Source organism: Siniperca chuatsi, linkage group LG20 (genome assembly GCF_020085105.1).
Source record: "Siniperca chuatsi isolate FFG_IHB_CAS linkage group LG20, ASM2008510v1, whole genome shotgun sequence".
Classification (NCBI taxonomy): Eukaryota; Metazoa; Chordata; class Actinopteri; order Centrarchiformes; family Sinipercidae; genus Siniperca; species Siniperca chuatsi.
In genome coordinates this window covers 13,409,909-13,432,564 of record NC_058061.1, presented here as the reverse complement: position 1 = coordinate 13,432,564, position 22,656 = coordinate 13,409,909, and the positions used below count along the sequence as shown (strand labels likewise).

The window sequence follows — 22,656 nt, the reverse complement described above, 5'->3', positions numbered from 1 at the left end:
GGCATGCTTTCAGTATGACCAATCAGCAAAGGGCTCTTATCCCTAAGCTGGGGAAATCCTCACAAAAAGCCATGTGCATTACCGCAGCTGCTCCTTGTCAAGGCTCATAATCGACTCACAGTTAAACTTCGTGGTGAACATAGATACATTCTGTATCTCCTTAATTATAGACTGCACACATGTTCCTATTCCCCATGCTCGTATGCAACTGTGCTACAGTCAGGATGATCTGGGGATTATAACACCTTAAGAGGTGCTTGTTTTTCTTAATTACACTGATTCACTAGCACTGATAATTCCTTATCATGTACATTTAAACATATTAATGGGTTTTGCCTATTCTGTAATGTACTAAATATATAGAAACACAAACGAATGAAGCAATATTTTCCACTGTTGGTGTTTATTGATGGTTTTATTCAATCAAATACTGTACAATAATAAACACATGCTAGTAAAAAAAAACCCTTTCCCATGCAAAATAAATTAGACTGAATTTACGTTTTACAGGATTATTTTGAGTTGATAACATCAAGCAAAACTGATTCAATCAAAACACTGACGATATGCAGCAGACATACTTAATTTCTCCAGCAACCGATTCTTTGCATGTACAGTGAACAGTAAGTGCAGGACAAAAAAGTAAGGCAGGATGCAAAAAATATATATATAAACAGAAAACTAAAAACTCAAACTGTTTAAATGTTGTTTTATCTCTAGACTTGCAAACATTTGACAGACAGGAGGAAATAAAAATAATATACAATTAAAAAACAATCAAAAATAATATACAATGGCAGAAAAAGAGATTATACTTGTCGTTGTCAGCAGGGTTAACCTGTGTGGAGAAAAGAATGCAGTACGAAGATGAGTGGGAGGGTTAGGGAAAATACAGCAAACTGAAAATTATATATGTTTTTGTATTTTTTTTTTTTTTTACCTTGATAGCCACTATTCCCAAAGAAGCCATTTAAATCATATTTGCCATTATTTGCTCCTGAAGACAAAGAAAAGAAACTGCTGATGCAAATTGTTATGAACAAATGTTCAAATGACTTTTATATCTTGGAATGTTACACTTATTACATATTATTTCACAGCACACAGGGGGAAACAGCTAGCCTGGCTTTAAAACCACAACTTGTCATTTATACACTTTGGTTTTTGTACGGATTAAATAAATGTTAATTAGTGAGCTTAAGAGGTGCTGGTAGGCAGATTTTGTTACCTATGGACAGGCTAGCTGTTTCACACTGTTTAACAGCTTGTTGGAGTCTACATAATTTAGGTAGCAGTGCTTTTACCTCTCCCGGACTTGTCTGGTTGGTGAAAATGCAGTTTGAGATGCTGCTGAATGTGTATCTGACGTGGCAGCTGTTGTTGAAGCAGATCATCAGGTTGCTCAGCCACCTGAGCCACGCCCTGCGTTTCTGTAGCAGACGTGGAGTCAAGGGCGAGGCTGGCAGCGCCCACAGGGTCGGGCAGGTCCTCAAATCCAGCTCCAGGCACCACATCGGGTGTGAAGGAGGACTCCACAGGCAGGTAGGATGGGACAGAGGGATAGGCCGGGGTGGGGCTGGGAGTGGAAGCTGCAGGAAATGCAACAACTGAGGAGGGAGAGCAGGAAAGGCAAACAGGCAGACAGGATAGAGGGAAAAAATAGGTGTATTTTGTTACTGTAAGATTTCAATGTTGTCTTTATTGTCTATGCACTATGTATGCAATTAAAATGAAATATAAAATAAAATGAAACTATAATGATCCTAGTTTTACCTTCTGGCTGCACTTGTCCATTTATATAGCCCACATTTTCTGAAAGCGACAAACAGTACAAACATTACCTGAATGCAGTGGAGCCACAAGACACAACCATGCAGAAATACACACTATACTTACCGTATCTATCAATGGACATCCCTTCGCCTTCGACTGCAATTGCTGGAGTGAGTACCTCTCCCTTCACTAAGAGATCAGGAGAAAAACACAGACAAGATAAGATGAAAAGATTGGGGTCTGCAGTATATTTGTGCTGTGAATCTCTTTCCCTGACGCACCGTGGGAATCTGGCTCAAGAGGCAGGGGCTCATAAGGTAAACCAGCTGTTTCTGTTTAATACAAAAAAGACATAAATGAACAATTTATTTGTACATTTCTGATCCAATTGGTCAGATAATTAGAAGCAATAATGACAAAATACCGTATTCTCCACCAGATCTGCCTTCAGATGCTGATTCAAGGGGCTGCGACTGGTATGGTCCCTGGTTATCTGTTGAGAGATTGATGTGAAACCACTTAGTAAACATGTTAAAAAAGGAAAAGAATGATTGGTATGAAAATAACACATAAAAGGATGCACTATACCATATTTCACAGAAGATTTTGCTTCACTTCCAAAACCAAGAGCCTGTGGTGCGTAAGGAACTTCACCGCCATCTTAGCAGTTGGCAACCACATTGAGATGACAAGTTAAACCAAATAAATAAACAAATAATAAATTAGAAGCTAGCTGTCATGTTTGCTGAATCTCACTGTATTTGCCTGTTAATTTTCCATTCTGTCCAAGTCCAAGAGTTTCAGGCTGGTATGGTGACTCAGCCAGACCTGAAAGAAAATATGTAATTAAATAAATTAAACAATAAAATAAAATTACAAATGCATACATGCTGTATACACTGGCTTGAGTATGTCTGGCCTAAGGTTTCACGGCTCTGACTTAAATCCTAAAAGTGTTTTTCATGGACTAATCATTGAAAGAAAAGTTTGGGAAATACACTTATTTGCTTTTGTTGCCGAGAGTTAGATTAGAAGATCGATACCATTCTCATATCTGCACGCTAAATATGAAGCTAATGCCAGCAGTTGACTCACTTAGCTTAGCATAAAGACTGGAAACACAACAAATCGCTGTGTTACAGAGGGTTAAGTGCCTAACTATTAACTATTTCTTGGTCGAGAGCAGTAACTTCCTGGAGTCTCCACTGGTTGCCGGGCAAGGGGCCCCAACCAAGAAATAGTCCAGCACATAACATAATTACACTTCGGTTTTTGTATAAATTAAAACAAGATATAATGTGTTAATTAGTGAGCTTTAGAGGTGCTGGTAGGCAAATTTTTATACTTTTTGGACAGAGCTAGGCTAGTTGTTTCCCTCGTTTTCCGGTCTTTGTGCTAAGCTAAGTTAGCCAGCTGCTGGTGGTAGCTTCATATTTCCTATACAAGAAAGTCAATATGAGCATTTCCCAAAATATCAAACTTTTCCTTTAAAGTTTTTACCATATGTGCCAGTAGATTTGGCTTCAGGGCCCAGTCCAGCTGGCTGAGCTTCATAGGGCATTCTTCCATAACCTGTAGAAGAGATAGAGAAACAGAGGAAGAGAAATAATACAATAATAAAATATACCATGTCCTGAGTATAGAAGGAGGGAAAACAGTTTCAGAATCAGAATCTGAAATACTTTATTGATCCCCGAGGGGAAACTCTTATGCTACAGCAGCTCACTATCACGTCAGTGCACACAGGAATAGAAGTACTAAGCAAAAAAATATAATATACTATAATACAGGTCAGAAAATAAATTAAGCACCAAGTGGGTTTAAAGTGATCACATGACCTCTCAAAATGGTGCTCATAAGAAGCCTTTTCACAGTCAAGTGTAGATAGTGGATTTAATTTCATCAGCCTATCAGTGTCTGCATTTCTGGACTGGCTACTACAGTGAAGACAAAACTATTGGACACAGCAAAAGCTTTTTGTCCCATCACACTGACCATACATTCCGGGTGCAGGACCCCCTCCCGTGCCAGCACTAAGACCACCTGCAAGTATTTTGAATTAATATCATCATTAATATCTGAAGTTACACATAAAACCTTTGTAGCTCAGTGTATGGAGCATATTATCAACATGCCAGGATTAGTTGGTTTGCTTCCCACTTTAAGACAAACACACTAAAAAGGTACTCATGGCTCTGCACATTACTTTGAGATGCAACATACTGCTTGTTTTCATGACTGCCCAAGACAAATGACTCACCATATTTTCCAGATGATTTGCCATCAACGGCAGGCCCATAGGGGCTTCCACCATAACCTGGACAGAATTGAGACAAACAGTTGGGATACACATGGACTCAAGACCTACATGCAGTGTCAGTATAAACAGACTGAAAAGAAAGCATGCAATAATAACATAACATAGACATACCATAATGTCCTGCGCCATTAGTCCCTGTACTGAGGGGTTGTCTGCCAAATTGCAACCCACCAATGCCTAAATCAGAGTGAGCAGATAATAATGTTGGTTGGCACACGAATAATGAAAAATTAACTTGCTTTAAGAAGTTTAAGATTTACACATCAAGGTGCTTTGAACTCATACAGCCATAAATATGACTCCCTCTTCCTTTCCAAGCTACATTATAGTGGAGTGATAGAATACGACCAACAAGCACTCACCGTACTTGGTGTTCGATTTCTCTGCTCCCATTCCCAGGGGCTGACCGCCAAAAGGCAAGCCGCCCATTCCTGTAACATTGGAGAAAGTTTTGGTTCTGGTGTGTTGCATTTAAAAAAAATAAATGTTTCTTAAGTTAATGTAATGCTATACAGGGGCGCGTTCAATATTATTTTTTTTTAGTTGATTTTGTAAACAGGGCTCTCCTAAAATGAGTTTTCTTGTGTTAATAAAGGTTTGAAAGAAACAAAAGATATACACACCACCATACATGCTGCCCAGTTTTCCATTTGGACCGAGGCTAGCGGACTGAGGCTCAAACTGGCTCATACCTGCATGAGTACACAGGAAATGTTTGTGTATCATATCTATTGACTTTTACACCTTGAGATGAATATGCTGCTAACATGCACATAGTATTCACTGATAGACCTACAAACTGGACCTGAGATATTGAGATGATGTGACAACAAATTGTATGACTTAGAAAGCTCCTCAGTTGCAAAGAGTGAATTAAAACTTTCATTGATGCTTTAGATGCAAAAAATCAGCATTTTGAATTTAAGCCACTGTTATGTTTGTTTTAATTTCGTTACTCTGCTCTTTTCTCACTTCTGTCTGTTTTTGTACATCCAACACAATCAGTAACCCAACATCAATAATAGTTTTACTCTTTGTAAGTGGTTTTTCACCGTAGATTACACTGTGGATCATTCTGCTCACTGTTTAAATCTTACTGTTCATAAATGCGTAAATCATGTTGCAAACATTGCATGGTCTCACCATCTAGTCCAGCAGGAACTACTGGGGCTCCATTGTAAGGAAGCTGTCTGGCACCACCTGTAGAATCAGTAGTAAAATGTGTAATAATGGATTATTTTCAGTGTTTCACTATCCATGTCTTGTTAATCTAATTTACTTCACCCTTATGATATATTTATCTTTAACTGTATCCTCCTAGATATCATACCTGATTTTCCATTAGCATTGGGTACACCTTGGCCAAAACCTCAAAGAAAACAAAATAGAAATGTTGGCTTTTACTGTAATTCAGAGAACAGACTTTCTGAATTAAATTTCATATAATGGTACTTACTTGCATAGTCAGGCTGTACACCAGCACTGTAGCCATTTCCATACCCTGCAAAAAAGACATCATAAACTACCTCAGTGCTCCGAGCTAAATGGCCTCCAATAACACAGCAGCAGCTATGGGAATATATCATCTACTAATTCATACTTTCACACTTAACACGTGTGTTGTATCCATTTATGGATTCAGTACTCTAACAAAGTTACTGTAATTCAGTTTAAAGTTGAATTAGAAGACAATGTTGAAATCTTATCCTTTTAAAATTCACCTCCATATGAATTTCCATATCCAGCTCCAAGGTACGCTCCTTGTTTGTAACCTGAGGGCATTCAAAACAATTCCACATTTCAAATTATAATTATTCCTATGCCATATGAGGTTGAATTGAGTTCAGTTGAGAAAAAGAAAACACTCACCAGGTTGCTGAGGTTTCCCTGCATAAGGATATCCAGGGCCTGCAAAAATGAAGCCAAAGGCACTTTGAAAATCAGTTATTAATTTCCCTTGGAAGTGAAAGAGGAAACTATGAATATAAATATCAAAGCACATTCTTCACTATATGTTACGGAAGCCCTGAGAGGCAAGTGAGAAGAATAAAAATTCTGGTGATCCAGTCTGGTCTAAATAGTTTTCTTTCCTTTATGACTTAAGAACAGTTGAAAAAAAGGTTTTGCCATTTTCCCTTTTTTTTTAATCAGACTTCGAAAATGGATCACCAGATTTATTTTTTCTCACGTGCCTCTCAGAGCTTCCGTAGTATGTTTATATTGACAGTAAATATTACCAGCTCCATATCCATTACTGAATTCAGGGACAGTGTAGCCTCCTGCTTCATAACCTTTGGAAAAGACAAACTTCATTGAGACTTATAAGGTCTTTACCTTCACCTTTATACCATGGAAAAGCAAACAAGTAGTAGTAGTAGTAGAACAAGTACAGTAAAAATTTAAATAAAATTACATAGTTAATGAATAAATGAATAATTACCAGATCAATTCAAGAATTCTCAATGGCATTATTTGAGTATTATGGATTTTACTTTATGGATTTCAAACCTTAGACCTTGCCCTCATTAATAGTGTCAGTGCACATTATGACAAGAGGTCAAAGGGAAAATATTACGTGCTATGAATTTTGTTGAGCTGTCAAGGTAGAAATGTCTCCTAAATGTGCTAATTAGCAAACCAAATATGCTTGGCCTGAAGCAGAGATCATCGTGCACCTCACCCTCATGTAACAACAGGATGTTCTGAAATTAATTGATGGCACAACAGAATAGGAAAAATGCTCAAATGTTTATGCATTTCATATACAACTTGTTTAATCAGACTCCTTACCTGGTTTATTTCCTTTAGCTCCTCCTCCATTTGTTAATCCTGCTGCACTGGCACCGTATCCTAAAAAATTACATAATATCCCAACCATCAGGCCTGCCGTCATTTCTGCATTTACATAATGATCAAATCTGCAGTATAGCTTCAATTGTCATCTCCAAAATGCTTCTTTGTGACTATTTCATACGCGTGAATATTGAGAATGAAAAATAAAGTAGATTTACCATTGGGTTTAGCACCATATCCGTTTGGAACACCAGCTCCTGCTCCATAACCTCAAAACAAATTTTAAAAAATCATAAATAAATAATATAAACAATAAGTATTATTGTATCTATGCAAAATACACTGGTGTTATGCCATGAACTGAGTCACTAGTGTACAAGTACCTTTTGTGTTTGTGCCAGTGGATGCTCCATCACCTGCATTATAACCTTAAATAACAGTGACAAAACAATGTGTTCACTTAGTTTTCATCATCTGCTTTGACTCTCTGTGTTTATAGTCAAGGTAGTGACCAAGCTAATGTAGGGTTAGAAATATGTGCTACAGACAATCAGTGGGTTAATGTGAAGTTTTACCTCCCTCCAATATTTCACTGAACCACTTAAAAACTATCCCCATTCCTTTCAAATACATTGTACATGCAGTACAAGTATAAATACACATTTTAGCATGCAAGTGCTATTAGACCATTGGAACTATGGTAATTCTCTCAGTTTACCAGGTCTAGCTATTTTCATCCATTGTCCATTTGGTACTCCTGACGGTCCACAGTCTAGAACACATGTATTACCAGCACAGTTGAAGATTTCAAAGCAAAACAAACACATAGATATGTACATACAACAGAGCAATCAACTACCAAACAAGCAGACTTTGTGTTATTGTAATGTTACTGTAATTTGGGGTTTGGACAAAGTGAAACTACTAGCAAAAGCTGCACTATGTTATTGATATAGCTGGACTCTTCTGATGTTCTTACCTTCTGGAAAATTAGGCCAACACCTCTAATTTAGTGAATGACAACTCCCATTTTTCACATTGGCATGCTAACATGCTGATGTTTGGCAGGTATAATGTTTACCATGTTCACCAGTTTAGCATGTTAGCATGCTAATATCTGCTATTTAGCACCATACTAAACACAAAGTAAAGCTGAGAATGATGGGATGTCCTTATTTATGCAGGTATTTGGTCAGAAAACAAAGTTTGGGATAAATTGTGAGCTGATGATGGCGCTACATGAAAAGTTAAGGGACAGAGTGGGGCAGAACTTCATCGCTCAGATTATTTATTGTAAAAAGACATGAGACGAATGTTTACCAGGTTTGGCTGGTTTAGCTCCCTGTCCCTTGGAGATCGAAGCTCCTTTTCCGTTCTCTGAAAACCAGAGGGACAGGCTGACAGATCAGGGCATAGTTGGAAATGATCAATGTACAATCTCCCCTTAAAGTGTTACACTTGCAACATCATTAAACAACAATGGTAATTAAAAAAAAGTGGGTTAAACTTAAAATTCACCTAATGCACTGAATGCACCAAATTTAAATGTGTAAGGATTAAGATGAGATATATCACAAGGACCACACAACAAAGTAACACACTTCCCACTTCTAGTCTAGAAATGAACATATTGTGAATTTGTTCTTTCTCAGCCTGCTCCAAATGGTAAAGGAATAGTTTGACATTTTGGGAAATACGCGCATTCACTTTCCAGCCGAGATTTAACCTTGATGAGAAGATCGATAACACTTGTCATGTGATTGTCATTTGAAGCTACAGCCAGGAGACAGTTAGCTTAGCTTAGCATAAAGACTGGAAACAGGGGGAAACAGCTAGTCTCGCTGTGTCCAAAGGTAACAAAATCTGCCTACAAGCACCACTAAAGCTCACTAACACATTATATCTCGTTTGTTTAATCTGTACCAAAAAACAACAAGGTGTTGTTTTTACAGGCCAGGCAAACTGTTTCCCCTTGTTTCAGTCTTTGTATTAAGCTAAGCTAACCGTCTCTTAGCTCCAGCTTCATATTTAATGGACAGATTTCAGAGTGGTATAATCTTCTTATCTAACTAAGTGAGAAAGCAAAACATTGGTTTAAAAGTGACATTTAAATATGATCAAGTTGGGTGAGAGTTTCAACAAAAAAACAGACATAAACACTCTCTGAAGAGAACATGTGATACAGAAACAAACAGAATTGTATCTACACAAAAATCTGAAGAGCTAAAACAATTACAACCATGAGCACTGGCTAGGATTCACTCTCAAGTTAATATTTGGCATTTCTCCATCTGTACATGTCATCACGCCTGCAAAATTAAAACAAAATTCACCTTAATGTGTCTAGATAGTTTGTAAATATTGATATTGAGAATACATTTAGATTGCCAGAGTATTACAGGCAAGTTAGACTGAATCCTAGACATTAAAACAACACAAATCTTGCAGTGTAAGACACTTAGAGAGATCATAATGTCCTCAATTCTGCAACAGACTTAGAGTTAGGACAAACACAGGATTCAGTCAACATGTACACATGCAATACAACACACCCAAATCAAGATTTAGTTTCCCAGTTGCCCCAGTCTCTACTGCAGGGACACCTTTGACCCCGAGCCTGTCAGGCCCTGCCTCAGGCTAACTTTTGATGTTTGCTTCTTCTGGTGCCACCTCAGGCACACTCACATCCAGTGTTTCTTCAGAGGTGATGGCCCCTGTACTTTTAGCTGCCACTGTTTCAGGGACAGCTTTGGTTTTCAGGGGTTTGGTGCTTTCAGGGGCAGCATCCCCTTCACCGGTACTGTCTACCCCCAAAAGAATATCTGCCTGTGTATAACCTAGAGGTCATACATTGCATCAACATTTATATATTTATATTATTTTGTAAATTACTGCTAATGTAAAAAAAAACAAAACACAGAATATGAGAAGCCTCCAAATTAAATGTCTTTTTTCTCAACACTCAACAAGTTAGACACAAATTCAAAAGCAACATATTATAAAACACTGAATTGACATATATGACAACTTTATAATGGAAAGTTTGGCTTTTGTCTCCTGGACACATTCCCTTCAGCGGCAGACCACAGAGTCATCAGCGTGCTTTCTTATGTTTTGTTTGCTATTATTAAATACAAACTGTTCTGTATATGCAACTCCATCCGCTGGACACAGTGGTTAATATTTCACTGAGCGCACAGCAGAACATGGCAACATTGCCACTAACAACCAGAGTCAAATGATGTTTGCAAATGTACAGAACACAATTCATTTTTACATTTTAATAAACTAGTGCAGTGAAATTCTGCTGCTATATTTCAGTGTTATATTATTACAACAGTGCAAAACATGCAGAACAATGCAGAGTATACTGATATTCACAATGTGTATATGAAAAGTGCATATAGCCTACCTTTACACAAATGTTTTATTTTCAAATAAAGTAAAAGTAAAAAGTGTCTAGCTATTTTCATTTAAGGCCATAAGACAGTGAAAACTATAAAATCCAATAAGTGTCAACTTAAAACAGTGGATGAGACAGTGGAAGTTTTGTTACTACACTGACATGCTTTTCCGACGTTAAATTACTGTGGAGACCAGGCCAAATAAATTAGTGGTTTAAGATTCAGGTTTAAGGTACTTGCCTTGAGGGAGGACTGCTGCTGGCTCTGGTGCAGGTCCTGATGTGGCTGCCTTCGGTCCCATGGGTGCTGGTTCAGGTGTGGGTTCAGGTGCAGGCATTGGGTCTTTGTCTTGAGGAATTGCTGGTGCTGGTGCTGGTTCTGGTGTAGCCTGAGGGATTACTGGTGTCTGTTTGTAGCTTTTTCCTTGAGGCACAGGTGAAGGCAGCTTTTGATATTTCTCTTGTGTCATCATAACAAGGACACCACTTGTTGGCTCAGGGGCAACAGGTGCTGCACCTTGAGTTATTGCTTGTTGAGATGCAACACCCTTCTCTGGTGTTGCACTCGGCTGCTCCGGAGAGAGAACTCTACCTTTTAGGCCCTTTTCATTGGATGCACCTGCACCCTTTGTACCCTTACCATTTGGCATCATGCCGTAACCTGAGAACCAAACAGAGATATGGGGGCGAAAATGAAACCCGATTTTTAAACCACTAAGAACATAACAACAGACATAAAGCTGACACAAAACACATGCATGTACAGGAGCATTTACCAGTATTGGCTGCTTTAGCCAACTGTCCATTAGGTACTCCAGCAGGACCACCATAGCCTGTGAACATTTTCAGAAACAAATTTCTGAATTCCATAAGCATTGCAGACATTGTAAACACATGACTAAAAGATCAATGCAAGAAAAACTGAGACAAAATGATGCTCAAAGTTTATATGCATCTTTCATTTTCTGCTTTTTTTTTGCTGGCTCATAGCATCATTGTTCCCTTCCTTCCCGTCACCGACAAAGCTGAGGGTGGTTCAGTTTGGATATCACAAACATTGCATGTGTTATATACATAATGCAGAATTCTTACCAGTTTTAGCACCTTCACTGGGTGAAACTGCTCCAACTCCTTTGGTAGTTTGAGGTTGTGAGCCTCTGCTTGGCCCTCCGTATCCTGCAAACAATGATTTATACATGTCACAACGTAATTACAATAACACTGTTTTAGGGTAGAGATAAACTGATCCTCACATTAGCCTCACAAGATTAACCTTGACAAATTACATTCAGAGTTTATTAATGAATGAACAATAACTCTTCTTGAATTTAAAAAAATAAATCTGACATTGGATAGCTGTAACTTACCATTGAGTTTACCTCCATACCCACCAAGTGCAGCACCATCTGTAACTCCATGACCTTGAGAGAAAATATAAAAAGAAATAAGCAAAGAAAAATATAAAAAAGAAATAAGCAAAGAAATAAAAAGCACATTAAAAAATGTTAATTATGTAAAATTAAAGTTTTTAATCACATTGTGACAAACAGCACATTAAAAAAACAAAGTGTTGTTCAGCAGAGGGCAGCATAGACCTACCAACACTGAATGCAAAGCACATGATTTGTTTTCATAAGGAGGTGCAGAGGAGCTTTTTCTTTTTTGAAATATAAATGCACTAATGCATGCATCAATGCCAAAATGAAAAACAATCAAATGTCCAATCACAGCTTGGGGGCAGAACCAACGATCAAAGATGAAAAGCTAAATAACTGTCCTTTTAACATACGTTTTTTAAATTATGATTATGATTATTATTAGAATTTTTATTTCTTTGTTTGACTTTAATTTAGGCATTTAAAATCTTCCATATAATAATAGTAGTTAACTATGTATTACTATATATCAGATGCATATTTTAACAGGTTGTCACCTTTGGGTTTGGCGCCATAGCCATTGGGACCACCAGCTCCAGCTCTGGCTGCAGCTGCATAACCTCGGATCAGACATAACATTACATAAATATACCATCCCCCTGAAACTTTTATCTACATGAGGAACATGTATAACACCTTAACACTAAATATGATCAGTTACCATTGGGTTTAGTTCCATATCCATTGGGAACAGCTCCATTTCCATAACCTTGAGATTAAACAAATTATTACAAAAACATCCATATCATATCCAAACTTGTCACTGTGTTTAAAACTACATTTTAGTATTATGGTATTACCTGGTTGGGGTCTCATTGCACCTCCTCTGGTGGCTCCATATCCTGTAACACATTCATGGAAGCAAATTACTTTATATTCTGATTGAGATGTCACAAAAATAAAACTGTATTTTGAATCATAAACAGATTTCAGTCTTACCGTTGGGTTTGGTGCCATAACCATTTGGAAATTTGCCATACCCTAAAAAAAATACATAATACACAATAATGTCAAATCAGAGTTAAACTGACAACTTTGTCTGTGCTTCACACAAGGAGATCCACTGATTATCTAATTTGAACTAAAGTTATCTGTTATTTCTGAAAGATATGTTATTATTGAGAGTTTCGTAACCATTCCCATAACCTTAATAGTTTCACAAACAGCTAGGTTATTTTAACAGAGGCCTGTCAAATTTTTTAGTGGACGTGATATATTGTATTGGATATTATCTATAGGTTTACCATTGGGTTTTGCACCTTGTCCATTGGGCACACCAGCTGCAGCACCATAGCCTGCAATTTTAACAATTGTCAAAAGGGTTCAGGGAATTATTATTATTAATAATCTAAAAACCATTTGTCAAAACATGTCAAGTGATATGTAGTTTTCACTTGACAGTAGGGATATTCCTACCTTGCTTCGGTCCCTTCATTCCTCCATTTCCATACCGAGGTCCCAGACCCAAACCAGCACTGCCATAACCGCCATTGTAGCCTATAAATACAGTTTACAGACATATACAGTATATTAACAAATAGCATTTATGTTTTAGTGATGTCAATACGGACTGACTTGTGTATGACTTACCTCCCATGGGTTGAGCTCTATAACCATTATAACCATTACTGCTGTATGCTGGAAGAACAAATAAAGACATTATTACTGGTGTATTAGGTGGTAGCCTCAGTGCTGTGTCATGGCCTTCACTCACCTTTGTTCCTTTCGTTCCTGGCAAGCTGAGGTACTCCCAGACCTCTGGAGGCTCCCATCCCCACACCTGGACCTTAAATTCCAGAAGTACACATGTATCAATGTTGTGTCAAAGTGAAAATTTTAATTACCTGGTGGCAGAAGTTGAGTTACCCGCCCCATAAGGTGGTCGGCCATATCCTTTCATAGGTTTACTTCCAGCTCTCCCCTGTCCTGTTAAATACAAAGACATGCTTAAGTTACATAAACAAACAGACAAACATGTTTTGTGTTGCAAAAACTCAAAAAGTATCATGCTGCCCATTCCAACATAACCACTGTACATCTCTTACCATTTGGTCTTGCCCCATTGCCGCTGGATGGGCCAGCTGCGGCTCCTTGACCTAAAGAACGATTATTACAGTAGATTTATTAATATGTGTTTTAAAGTTCAGTTTCTGCAGACATTGCCATTGGTTTTAGCCAAACAAGCTTTTTAAAGCAACTAATGCCTACTATCCACTGTCTCATTTTCACACCGTTCCACAAGCTCATCGCTGTCTCTGCATCAACATTAAGTCAATTTAACTTTAATTTATATATATATATGTATATATATATTTATTTAATTATATATATATATGTATGTATACATATATGTGTGTGTATGCTTACATCAAACACAACCAGACTGCATTATTAACATACAATCAATATCCATAGACATTTTATAACAATGCTGTAGGAACTACCCTACCATTGCCTTTAGTTCCATGTCCGCCGTATCCGCCAGCTTGTGCACCGTAGCCTTTCACATAAAGAAAATTTAATTTGAACGGTGTTGTTGCTCAGTGTACGTGTGTGTGTGTGTGTGTGTGTGAGAGAGAGTGTGCATGTGTCCTCAATGAGAAGAAATGATTCATACCGTTGCCTTTCACTTGTTGTCCATTAGTTGGGCCGGCTTGAACACCATATCCTGCAACAAAGATCACAGTGCGACTATATTATAGTGAATAATCGGTAAGTTAAATTAGAATTATTTGTACAATAGATGCAAACTGGTGGAGAGATGCATGTAACATCTACCATTAGACTTAGCCCCATTTCCATTGGGTAAAATATTTGAATCATATTTTGGGATGTTGGAGTTGTTTGAGAATTTTTTAAAAAAAATTTAAATTATATATATATAATTATATATATTTAGTTATATCTATATCTATATATATCTATATCTATATCTATATATGTATATATATCTATATATATCTATATAGATATATATCTATAGATATATATATCTATATATATATAGATATCTATATATATATCCCATGCACGGAGGGTTCCCCATGCACGGAGGGTTCCATCCCAAATCCAGCACCCTGAGACTGTACGCTAGCCGTAAGGAAGGCGGCCGTGGACTAGTGAGTGTGAGAGCCACTATCCAGGATGAAACATCCAAGATCCACAAGTACATCCAAGATAAGGCCCCAACAGATGACGTGCTCAGGGAATGTCTCAGGCAATGGGGAACAGAGGAAGACGTGCTGGAGGAAGGACCATCATGGGAGGACAAACCCCTACATGGGATGTACCACCGAACATAACTGAAGTGGCTGATATCAAGAAGTCCTACCAATGGCTAGAGCGGGCTGGATTGAAGGACAGCACAGAGGCACTCATCATGGCTGCACAGGAGCAGGCCCTGAGCACCAGAGCAATAGAGGCCCAGATCTACCACACCAGACAAGACCCAAGGTGTAGGCTGTGCAAAGAGGCCCCTGAGACAATCCAGCACATAACTGCAGGGTGTAAGATGCTGGCAGGAAAAGCATACATGGAGCACCATAACCAAGTAGTTGGCATAGTGTACAGGAACATCTGCACTGAGTATGGACTGGAAACCCCGAGGTCAAAGTGGGAAACACCTCCAAAGGTGGTAGAGAATGACCGAGCCAAGATCCTGTGGGACTTCCAGATCCAGACTGACAGAATGGTAATGGCGAACCAGCCTGACATCGTGGTGGTTGACAAACAGCAGAGGAAAGCCGTTGTGGTTGATGTGGCGATACCAAGCGATGGCAACATCAGGAGAAAGGAACATGAGAAACTAGAGAAATACCAAGGGCTCAGAGAAGAGCTGGAGAAGGCTTGGAAGGTGAAGGCAACAGTGGTGCCCGTGGTCATCGGAGCACTCGGGGCAGTGACCCCCAAACTGGAGGAGTGGCTACAGCAGATCCGTGGAAGAACACCAGACATCTCGGTCTAGAAGAGTGCAGTACTAGGAACAGCAAAGATACTGCGCAGAACCCTCAAGCTCCCAGGCCTCTGGTAGAGGACCCGAGCTCGAAGGATGAGACCACCCGCGGAGGGTGAAGGACAAAGTTTAGATATCTATCTATCTATCTATCTATCTATATATATATATATAATTACATATATATATGTATGTATGTATACATGTGTGTGTATGCTTACATCATACACAACCAGACTCCATTATTAACATACAATCAATATCCATAGACATTTTATAACAATGCTGTAGGAACTACCCTACCATTGCCTTTAGTTCCATGTCCACCGTATCCGCCAGCTTGTGCACCGTAGCCTTTCACATAAAGAAAATTTAATTTGAACGGTGTTGTTGCTCAGTGTACGTGTGTGTGTGTGTGTGAGAGAGAGTGTGCATGTGTTCTCAATGAGAAGAAATGATTCATACCGTTGCCTTTCACTTGTTGTCCATTGGTTTGGCCAGCTTGAACACCATATCCTGCAACAAAGATCACAGTGCGACTATATTATAGCGAATAATCGGTAAGTTAAATTAGAATTATTTGTACAATAGATGCAAACTGGTGGAGAGATGCATGTAACATCTACCATTAGACTTAGCTCCATTTCCATTGGGTAAAATATTTTAATCATATTTTGGGATGTTGGAGTTGTTTGAGAATTTTTTTTTAAATTTTTTAATTATATATATATATAATTATATATATTTAGTTATATCTATCTATATCTATCTATATATCTATATATGTATATAGATATATATATAGATATCTATATCTATCTATCTATCTATATATATATATATATATATATATATATATATATATATATATATAGATATATATATAGATATCTATATCTATCTATCTATATATATATATATATATATATATATTTAATTACATATATATATGTTGTATGTATACATGTGTGTGTATGCTTACATCATACACAACCAGACTCCATTATTAACATACAATCAATATCCATAGACATTTTATAACAATGCTGTAGGAACTACCCTACCATTGCCTTTAGTTCCATGTCCACCGTATCCGCCAGCTTGTGCACCGTAGCCTTTCACATAAAGAAAATTTAATTTGAACGGTGTTGTTGCTCAGTGTACGTGTGTGTGTGTGTGTGTGTGTGAGAGAGTGTGCATGTGTTCTCAATGAGAAGAAATGATTCATACCGTTGCCTTTCACTTGTTGTCCATTAGTTGGGCCGGCTTGAACACCATATCCTGCAACAAAGATCACAGTGCGACTATATTATAGTGAATAATCGGTAAGTTAAATTAGAATTATTTGTACAATAGATGCAAACTGGTGGAGAGATGCATGTAACATCTACCATTAGACTTAGCTCCATTTCCATTGGGTAAAATATTTTAATCGTATTTTGGGATGTTGGAGTTGTTTGAGAATTTTTTTTTTTAAAAAAAAAAAAAAAAAAAATATATATATATATATATATATATATATATATATAAAAACTTCGTCCTTCAACCTCCGCGGGTGGTCTCATCCTCCGAGCTCGGGTCCTCTACCAGAGGCCTGGGAGCTTGAGGGTTCTGCGCAGTATCTTTGCTGTTCCTAGTACTGCACTCTTCTGGACAGAGATGTCTGGTGTTCTTCCAGGGATCTGCTGTAGCCACTCCTCCAGTTTGGGGGTTACTGACCCGAGTGCTCCAATAACCACGGGCACCACTGTTGCCTTCACCTTCCAAGCCTTCTCCAGCTCTTCTCTGAGCCCTTGGTATTTCTCTAGTTTCTCATGCTCCTTTTTCCTGATGTTGCCATCACTTGGTATTGCCACGTCCACCACAACGGCTTTCCTCTGGTGTTTGTCCACCACCACGATGTCAGGCTGGTTCGCCATTACCATTCTGTCAGTCTGTATCTGGAAGTCCCACAGGATCTTGGCTTGGTCGTTCTTTGGAGGTGTTTCCCACTTTGACCTCGGGGTTTCCTGTGCATACTCCATGCAGATGTTCCTGTACACTATGCCAGCTACTTGGTTATGGCGCTGCATGTATGCTTTTCCTGCCAGCATCTTACACCCTGCAGTTATGTGCTGGATTGTCTCAGGGGCCTCTTTGCACAGCCTACACCTTGGGTCTTGTCTGGTGTGGTAGATCTGGGCCTCTATTGCTCTGGTGCACAGGGCCTGCTTCTGTGCAGCCATGATGAGTGCCTCTGTGCTGTCCTTCAATCCAGCCCGCTCTAGCCATTGGTAGGACTTCTTGATATCAGCCACTTCAGTTATGTTCCGGTGGTACATCCCATGTAGGGGTTTGTCCTCCCATGATGGTCCTTCCTCCAGCACCTCTTCCTCTGTTCCCCATTGCCTGAGACATTCACTGAGCACGTCATCTGTTGGGGCCTTATCTTTGATATACTTGTGGATCTTGGATGTTTCATCCTGGATAGTGGCTCTCACACTCACTAGTCCACGGCCGCCTTCCTTACGGCTAGCGTACAGTCTCAGGGTGCTGGATATGGGATGGAACCCTCCATGCATGGTGAGGAGCTTTCGCGTCTTAACGTCTGTGGTCTGTATCTCTTCCTTTGGCCATCTTATTATTCCTGCAGGGTATCTGATCACTGGCAAGGCGTAGCTGTTTATTGCCTGGGCCTTGTTCTTGCCATTGAGCTGACTTCTTAGGACTTGCCTTACTCGTTGGAGGTATTTGGCAGTTGCTGTGTTCCTTGTTACCTGTTCGAGGTTGCCATTTGCCTGTGGTATTCCAAGGTACTTGTAACCATCCTCAATGTCTGCTGTTGTTCCTTCTGGGAGTGAGACCCCTTCTGTGTGGACTACCTTCCCTCTCTTTGTCACCATTCGACTGCACTTCTCAAGCCCGAATGACATCCCAATGTCAGAGCTGTAGATCCTGGTGGTGTGGATCAGTGAGTCGATGTCCTGCTCGCTCTTAGCGTATAGCTTGATGTCATCCATGTAGAGGAGGTGATTGATGGTGGCCCCATTCCTGAGTCGGTCTCCATAGCCAGTCTTGTTGATTATTTGGCCGAGGGGCTTCAGACCTATGCAGAACAGCAGTGGGGACAGAGCATCTCCTTGGTATATGCCACATTTGATGGATACTTATGCAAGTGGCTTGCCATCGGCCTCAAGGGTGGTTTTCCACAGCCTCATCGAGTTTACAATGAAGTCTCTTAGAGTCCTCTTGATGTTGTACATCTCCAGGCATTCAGTGATCCATGTGTGTGGCATTGAGTATATATATATATATATAGTATAGTCTGGTGCGTGTATGCTTACATCATACACAACCAGACTCCATTATTAACATACAATCAATATCCATAGACATTTTATAACAATGCTGTAGGAACTACCCTACCATTGCCTTTAGTTCCATGTCCGCCGTATCCGCCAGCTTGTGCACCGTAGCCTTTCATATAAAGAAAATTTAAATTGAATGGTGTTGTTGCTCAGTGTACGTGTTTGTGTGTGTGTGAGAGAGAGTGTGCATGTGTTCTCAATGAGAAGAAATGATTCATACCGTTGCCTTTCACTTGTTGTCCATTAGTTGGGCCGGCTTGAACACCATATCCTGCAACAAAGATCACAGTGCGACTATATTATAGCGAATAATCGGTAAGTTAAATTAGAATTATTTGTACAATAGATGCAAACTGGTGGAGAGATGCATGTAACAACTACCATTAGACTTAGCTCCATTTCCATTGGGTAAAACTGCTGGATTTCCTCCTGGATTAGAAACTATGCATATAGAGATTGGAGAAAAGTTAGTGGAAAACAGTGATTCTTGAGACAACTCTTCTTAAAGCTCTGAAGCTCCACCCGAAGCAGTGTATATAGATATATTTGGGGATATTTTAATGATATTTTGGGATGTTGGAGTGTTTTTTTTTAATTACTTTTCTCAGTCCTGAAACGTTTCACCATTCATGAATGAGGAAACAACCAACTTTTAACATCCACTTTTAAGCCAATGTGTTGAGCATTAGTTTAGTGATAAAACAGAAGCTGAAAATCTTGCATTTGCTGCCAAATCTTGCATTTTTTTAAATCTATAGAATACCTACCCTGTGGTTTGCCACCTTGTCCATTGGTTACACCAGCTGTTGCTCCATATCCTTAAAAAAACAAGATGGAAAAACATAACCAAAAGATCCAGCATAGTTCTTATAACCTTCAACTAAAGTTTTTACAGAGTGCTAAAATAGAGTGAACACATGTACATGGCAAACTTACCTTTCATCCCTCCTCCATTGGTCACACCATAACCTTAAATAGATTAGACATATGGTGGGAAAAAGTTGTGTATAGTTAGAATAAGTTCTGAATTTGCACTTGATGGCATGGAAACATTTTCACCTTTAGATTTAGCTCCATTTGCACAAATACCAACTGCTGCCTGAGCGTAACATTAGGAAAATATTAGGATAACATTCTGTAATCACTAACCTATGCCTTTTGTGGGGTATCCACCGTATGCATTTTGTGCACCCATTGCCTGACCCACACCTTAGAAAGAAATGATTAATGACAAAATAAAAAATCAAAATAGTCAAAATATCAAAATAGTTACATCAAAAATATGAGCTGTTCTGCTTTCATGTTTTCTTCCGCCCGTGGGCGATTTGAACTTACACACTTAATCTTCCATTCATCCACAGTTAATCCAAATGTAACCAAGAAACTTAAAGCTATTAATAACTCTGGGGAGGGTCTTGCTTTTTAATGAAATGAAACATAATGTTCAGCCCCTCCTCTCCCCTCATTATTTTCGTACACTCCCTAGACATGTAAGAAATATCATTACTTTTTTTTAAAGTTTGGAAATGCTTTATATTCTTACAATTTGGGTCACTACACTGATGATAAATCTGCAATCATCACAAAATTATCTCACAAATAAACACACTGAAGAAGTCCGAAAATGGTTTTATGAGTCAGATGTTTGTCTACTTGCAGACATACAGTAACTCCATACAGCTGCCTTATATAAGCAGACTCATGTTAGAGATGAAATGAAAAAGACTAATGGGAATTAAAAATTACAATTGTAACCTGTCTGGACCACTGAACCGACTCTGGACCACCAAATAACTGCATCATTTTTTATCTTTTACAGTCTTATATCAAATAATAAAATCAAACTGGTAGTCTCCAGAGTAACTGGGCGGGGGGTTGTGTGTCAAAATTTTGGCAATTTATAATTCCATTTTTAATGTACACAGTCGTGGCTATAATAAAAAATATTATTCAGTACACATATTAAGGTTTAGATTGGAAAAATTAAGAGAATTACTATTCTTTCTGCGTTGCCTTTTTAAATTATTAATAATTGTAACAATGCAGTTATATATTTTTTAAATATTGGGGGGAGGGTGTTGCATTTTTTAATAGTAAACATAAGGTTCAGCCCGCCTTCCCACCCCGCTAATTTTCGTACAGTCCCTAAATTAGAATTGCACACTCAGTAAATCCAGTCTCCTGGTGAGTCAATAGTCAAACAAACATTTTTGGGAAGTAGCAAGCCTAGACTCAATGGAGTGACTGTGTACAAGCAGTAAAACTATTCTCTTCCCTTCTCACAGAGGGCTGTTAAAGTTAGACTGCTGCTGCCACTGAAGCCAAGCTGCCTTTGATTTCACAAACTGAGACCGCTGGTAAAGAGAAAAGAATATATAGCTGCTTCGCATCATCACAAGAAAAGTTGGTAGATCGTTAGAAATTTGACAGGCAAACCCGAGCATCTGAAAGACATTTGTTTCATCTCTTTTTCATCTCTTCGGGACTCTCAGCAGGTTATACTGTTTCACTGCACAAGACTGAAGCATGCAGTCTTGCAGCACTTTAACACATTTTTGGAGTCTTTAAAGAATGCAAAAAAACCCCAAAACAACCCAACAATATGCAGAATATACAAATACAAGTACACTGTTTGTATGCACAGTTCGTTCTGTAAAAACATTAACATCCCATTTTTTAGGGAGGAGTGTAATCATTTTAATTATTAAAATTCTGTTCAAATCATTCAATAGTATCTTAAATACTGACCCCAGTGACTAGAACATATATACATTTCTTCCCCTAAATAAGTTATATAGATGAATTTCTTTTGGAAGTCCTCCAATATCTGTGACCGGAAGGTTTAAATTGGCCCATTTGACTAACTTTCCTAATTTCTTGCCCCCTTATAATTTGCATTTATTCTAACAAAGCATGCCGTTTACACAAGGTAGTTACTGTATCTTGAATTGATAAAACTGATTCATGACTTCTGTCATAAAGGAAGTTCACATATTTAGTTAAGTTACAAAATACATCCCACACAAATGAATGTAAATCTAATGTGAAGCATCAAGACAAGATAGATAGTTATCACATTATTTTAGATATGACTGACTCCCAGCAGGGGCCTTCACCTCTGCACTTAACTCACCCCCTGTATGTGCTGTCTGCACCAGCCAGAGGATCACCACACTCTGAAGTAGTAGTTGTCCCAACATAGTGGACCTGGAGGACAAAGCCCAAAATGTTTTAGACCCAGCAGCAGGAGAATGAGGAGGGTGAAGCAGATGACCTGCAGTGGGGAACGTACCCAGATTGTGAGGGTCTAATATACACCCTGTTCTGAGGCGCCCCTCCTTCTGCTGATAGATGCTCCTGTTCTCTAGATCCTCCCCCACTTGTTGGGAGAGACATCTGAGGTGTACACACACTAACCAAATAATTGGTCGCTTAAAGTGCATTAACACTTAAAAGAGAGATAGAGGAGCAAAGAGAGGGAGTTCACTAGATTGGACATTGACTGATGAACTCGGAACAGTGCATCACACAAGCTGGATTAGAGGAAAACATTTGACAGTTGCTTTGCACTGATTTGTGATCATTGCCATAGTTTAAGTTGTTTATAAAGACTGTATAACTACTTTGTCATA

General features: G+C 38.7%; 1 protein-coding gene across 25 annotated transcripts; it reads right to left on the bottom strand.

Annotated features, from left to right (window-relative positions):
• Positions 1 to 384: 384 nt before the first annotated feature.
• cmn (calymmin) lies at positions 385 to 22,321 on the bottom strand. Of its 25 annotated transcripts, none has more exons than XM_044179221.1 (53): positions 22,158 to 22,320; positions 20,174 to 20,233; positions 19,961 to 19,993; positions 19,792 to 19,842; positions 19,406 to 19,465; positions 19,245 to 19,295; positions 19,083 to 19,133; positions 16,908 to 16,958; positions 16,742 to 16,792; positions 16,143 to 16,193; positions 15,981 to 16,031; positions 14,343 to 14,393; positions 14,175 to 14,225; positions 13,771 to 13,821; positions 13,592 to 13,651; positions 13,440 to 13,511; positions 13,316 to 13,363; positions 13,142 to 13,222; positions 12,970 to 13,020; positions 12,665 to 12,706; positions 12,526 to 12,567; positions 12,387 to 12,434; positions 12,223 to 12,285; positions 11,657 to 11,710; positions 11,382 to 11,465; positions 11,066 to 11,122; positions 10,531 to 10,950; positions 8,207 to 8,263; positions 7,605 to 7,658; positions 7,270 to 7,314; positions 7,105 to 7,155; positions 6,884 to 6,943; positions 6,331 to 6,384; positions 5,963 to 6,001; positions 5,815 to 5,865; positions 5,550 to 5,594; positions 5,424 to 5,462; positions 5,237 to 5,293; positions 4,717 to 4,785; positions 4,456 to 4,524; positions 4,205 to 4,270; positions 4,034 to 4,090; positions 3,769 to 3,816; positions 3,274 to 3,345; positions 2,530 to 2,601; positions 2,362 to 2,433; positions 2,198 to 2,266; positions 2,055 to 2,105; positions 1,897 to 1,962; positions 1,774 to 1,812; positions 1,305 to 1,607; positions 941 to 997; positions 385 to 838 (listed from the first exon to the last, which is right to left on the bottom strand). In XM_044179221.1, the coding sequence occupies exons 1-53, from the start codon at positions 22,222 to 22,224 to the stop codon at positions 834 to 836; spliced, it is 3,519 nt and encodes a 1,172-aa protein (XP_044035156.1). In that variant the 5' UTR covers positions 22,225 to 22,320; the 3' UTR covers positions 385 to 833. The 25 variants fall into 25 exon arrangements, with proteins under 25 accessions (XP_044035156.1, XP_044035157.1, XP_044035162.1 ...); XM_044179222.1 differs by having other exon boundaries at positions 2,539 to 2,601; XM_044179227.1 differs by lacking the exon at positions 2,055 to 2,105 and having other exon boundaries at positions 22,158 to 22,321.
• Positions 22,322 to 22,656: the final 335 nt, after the last annotated feature.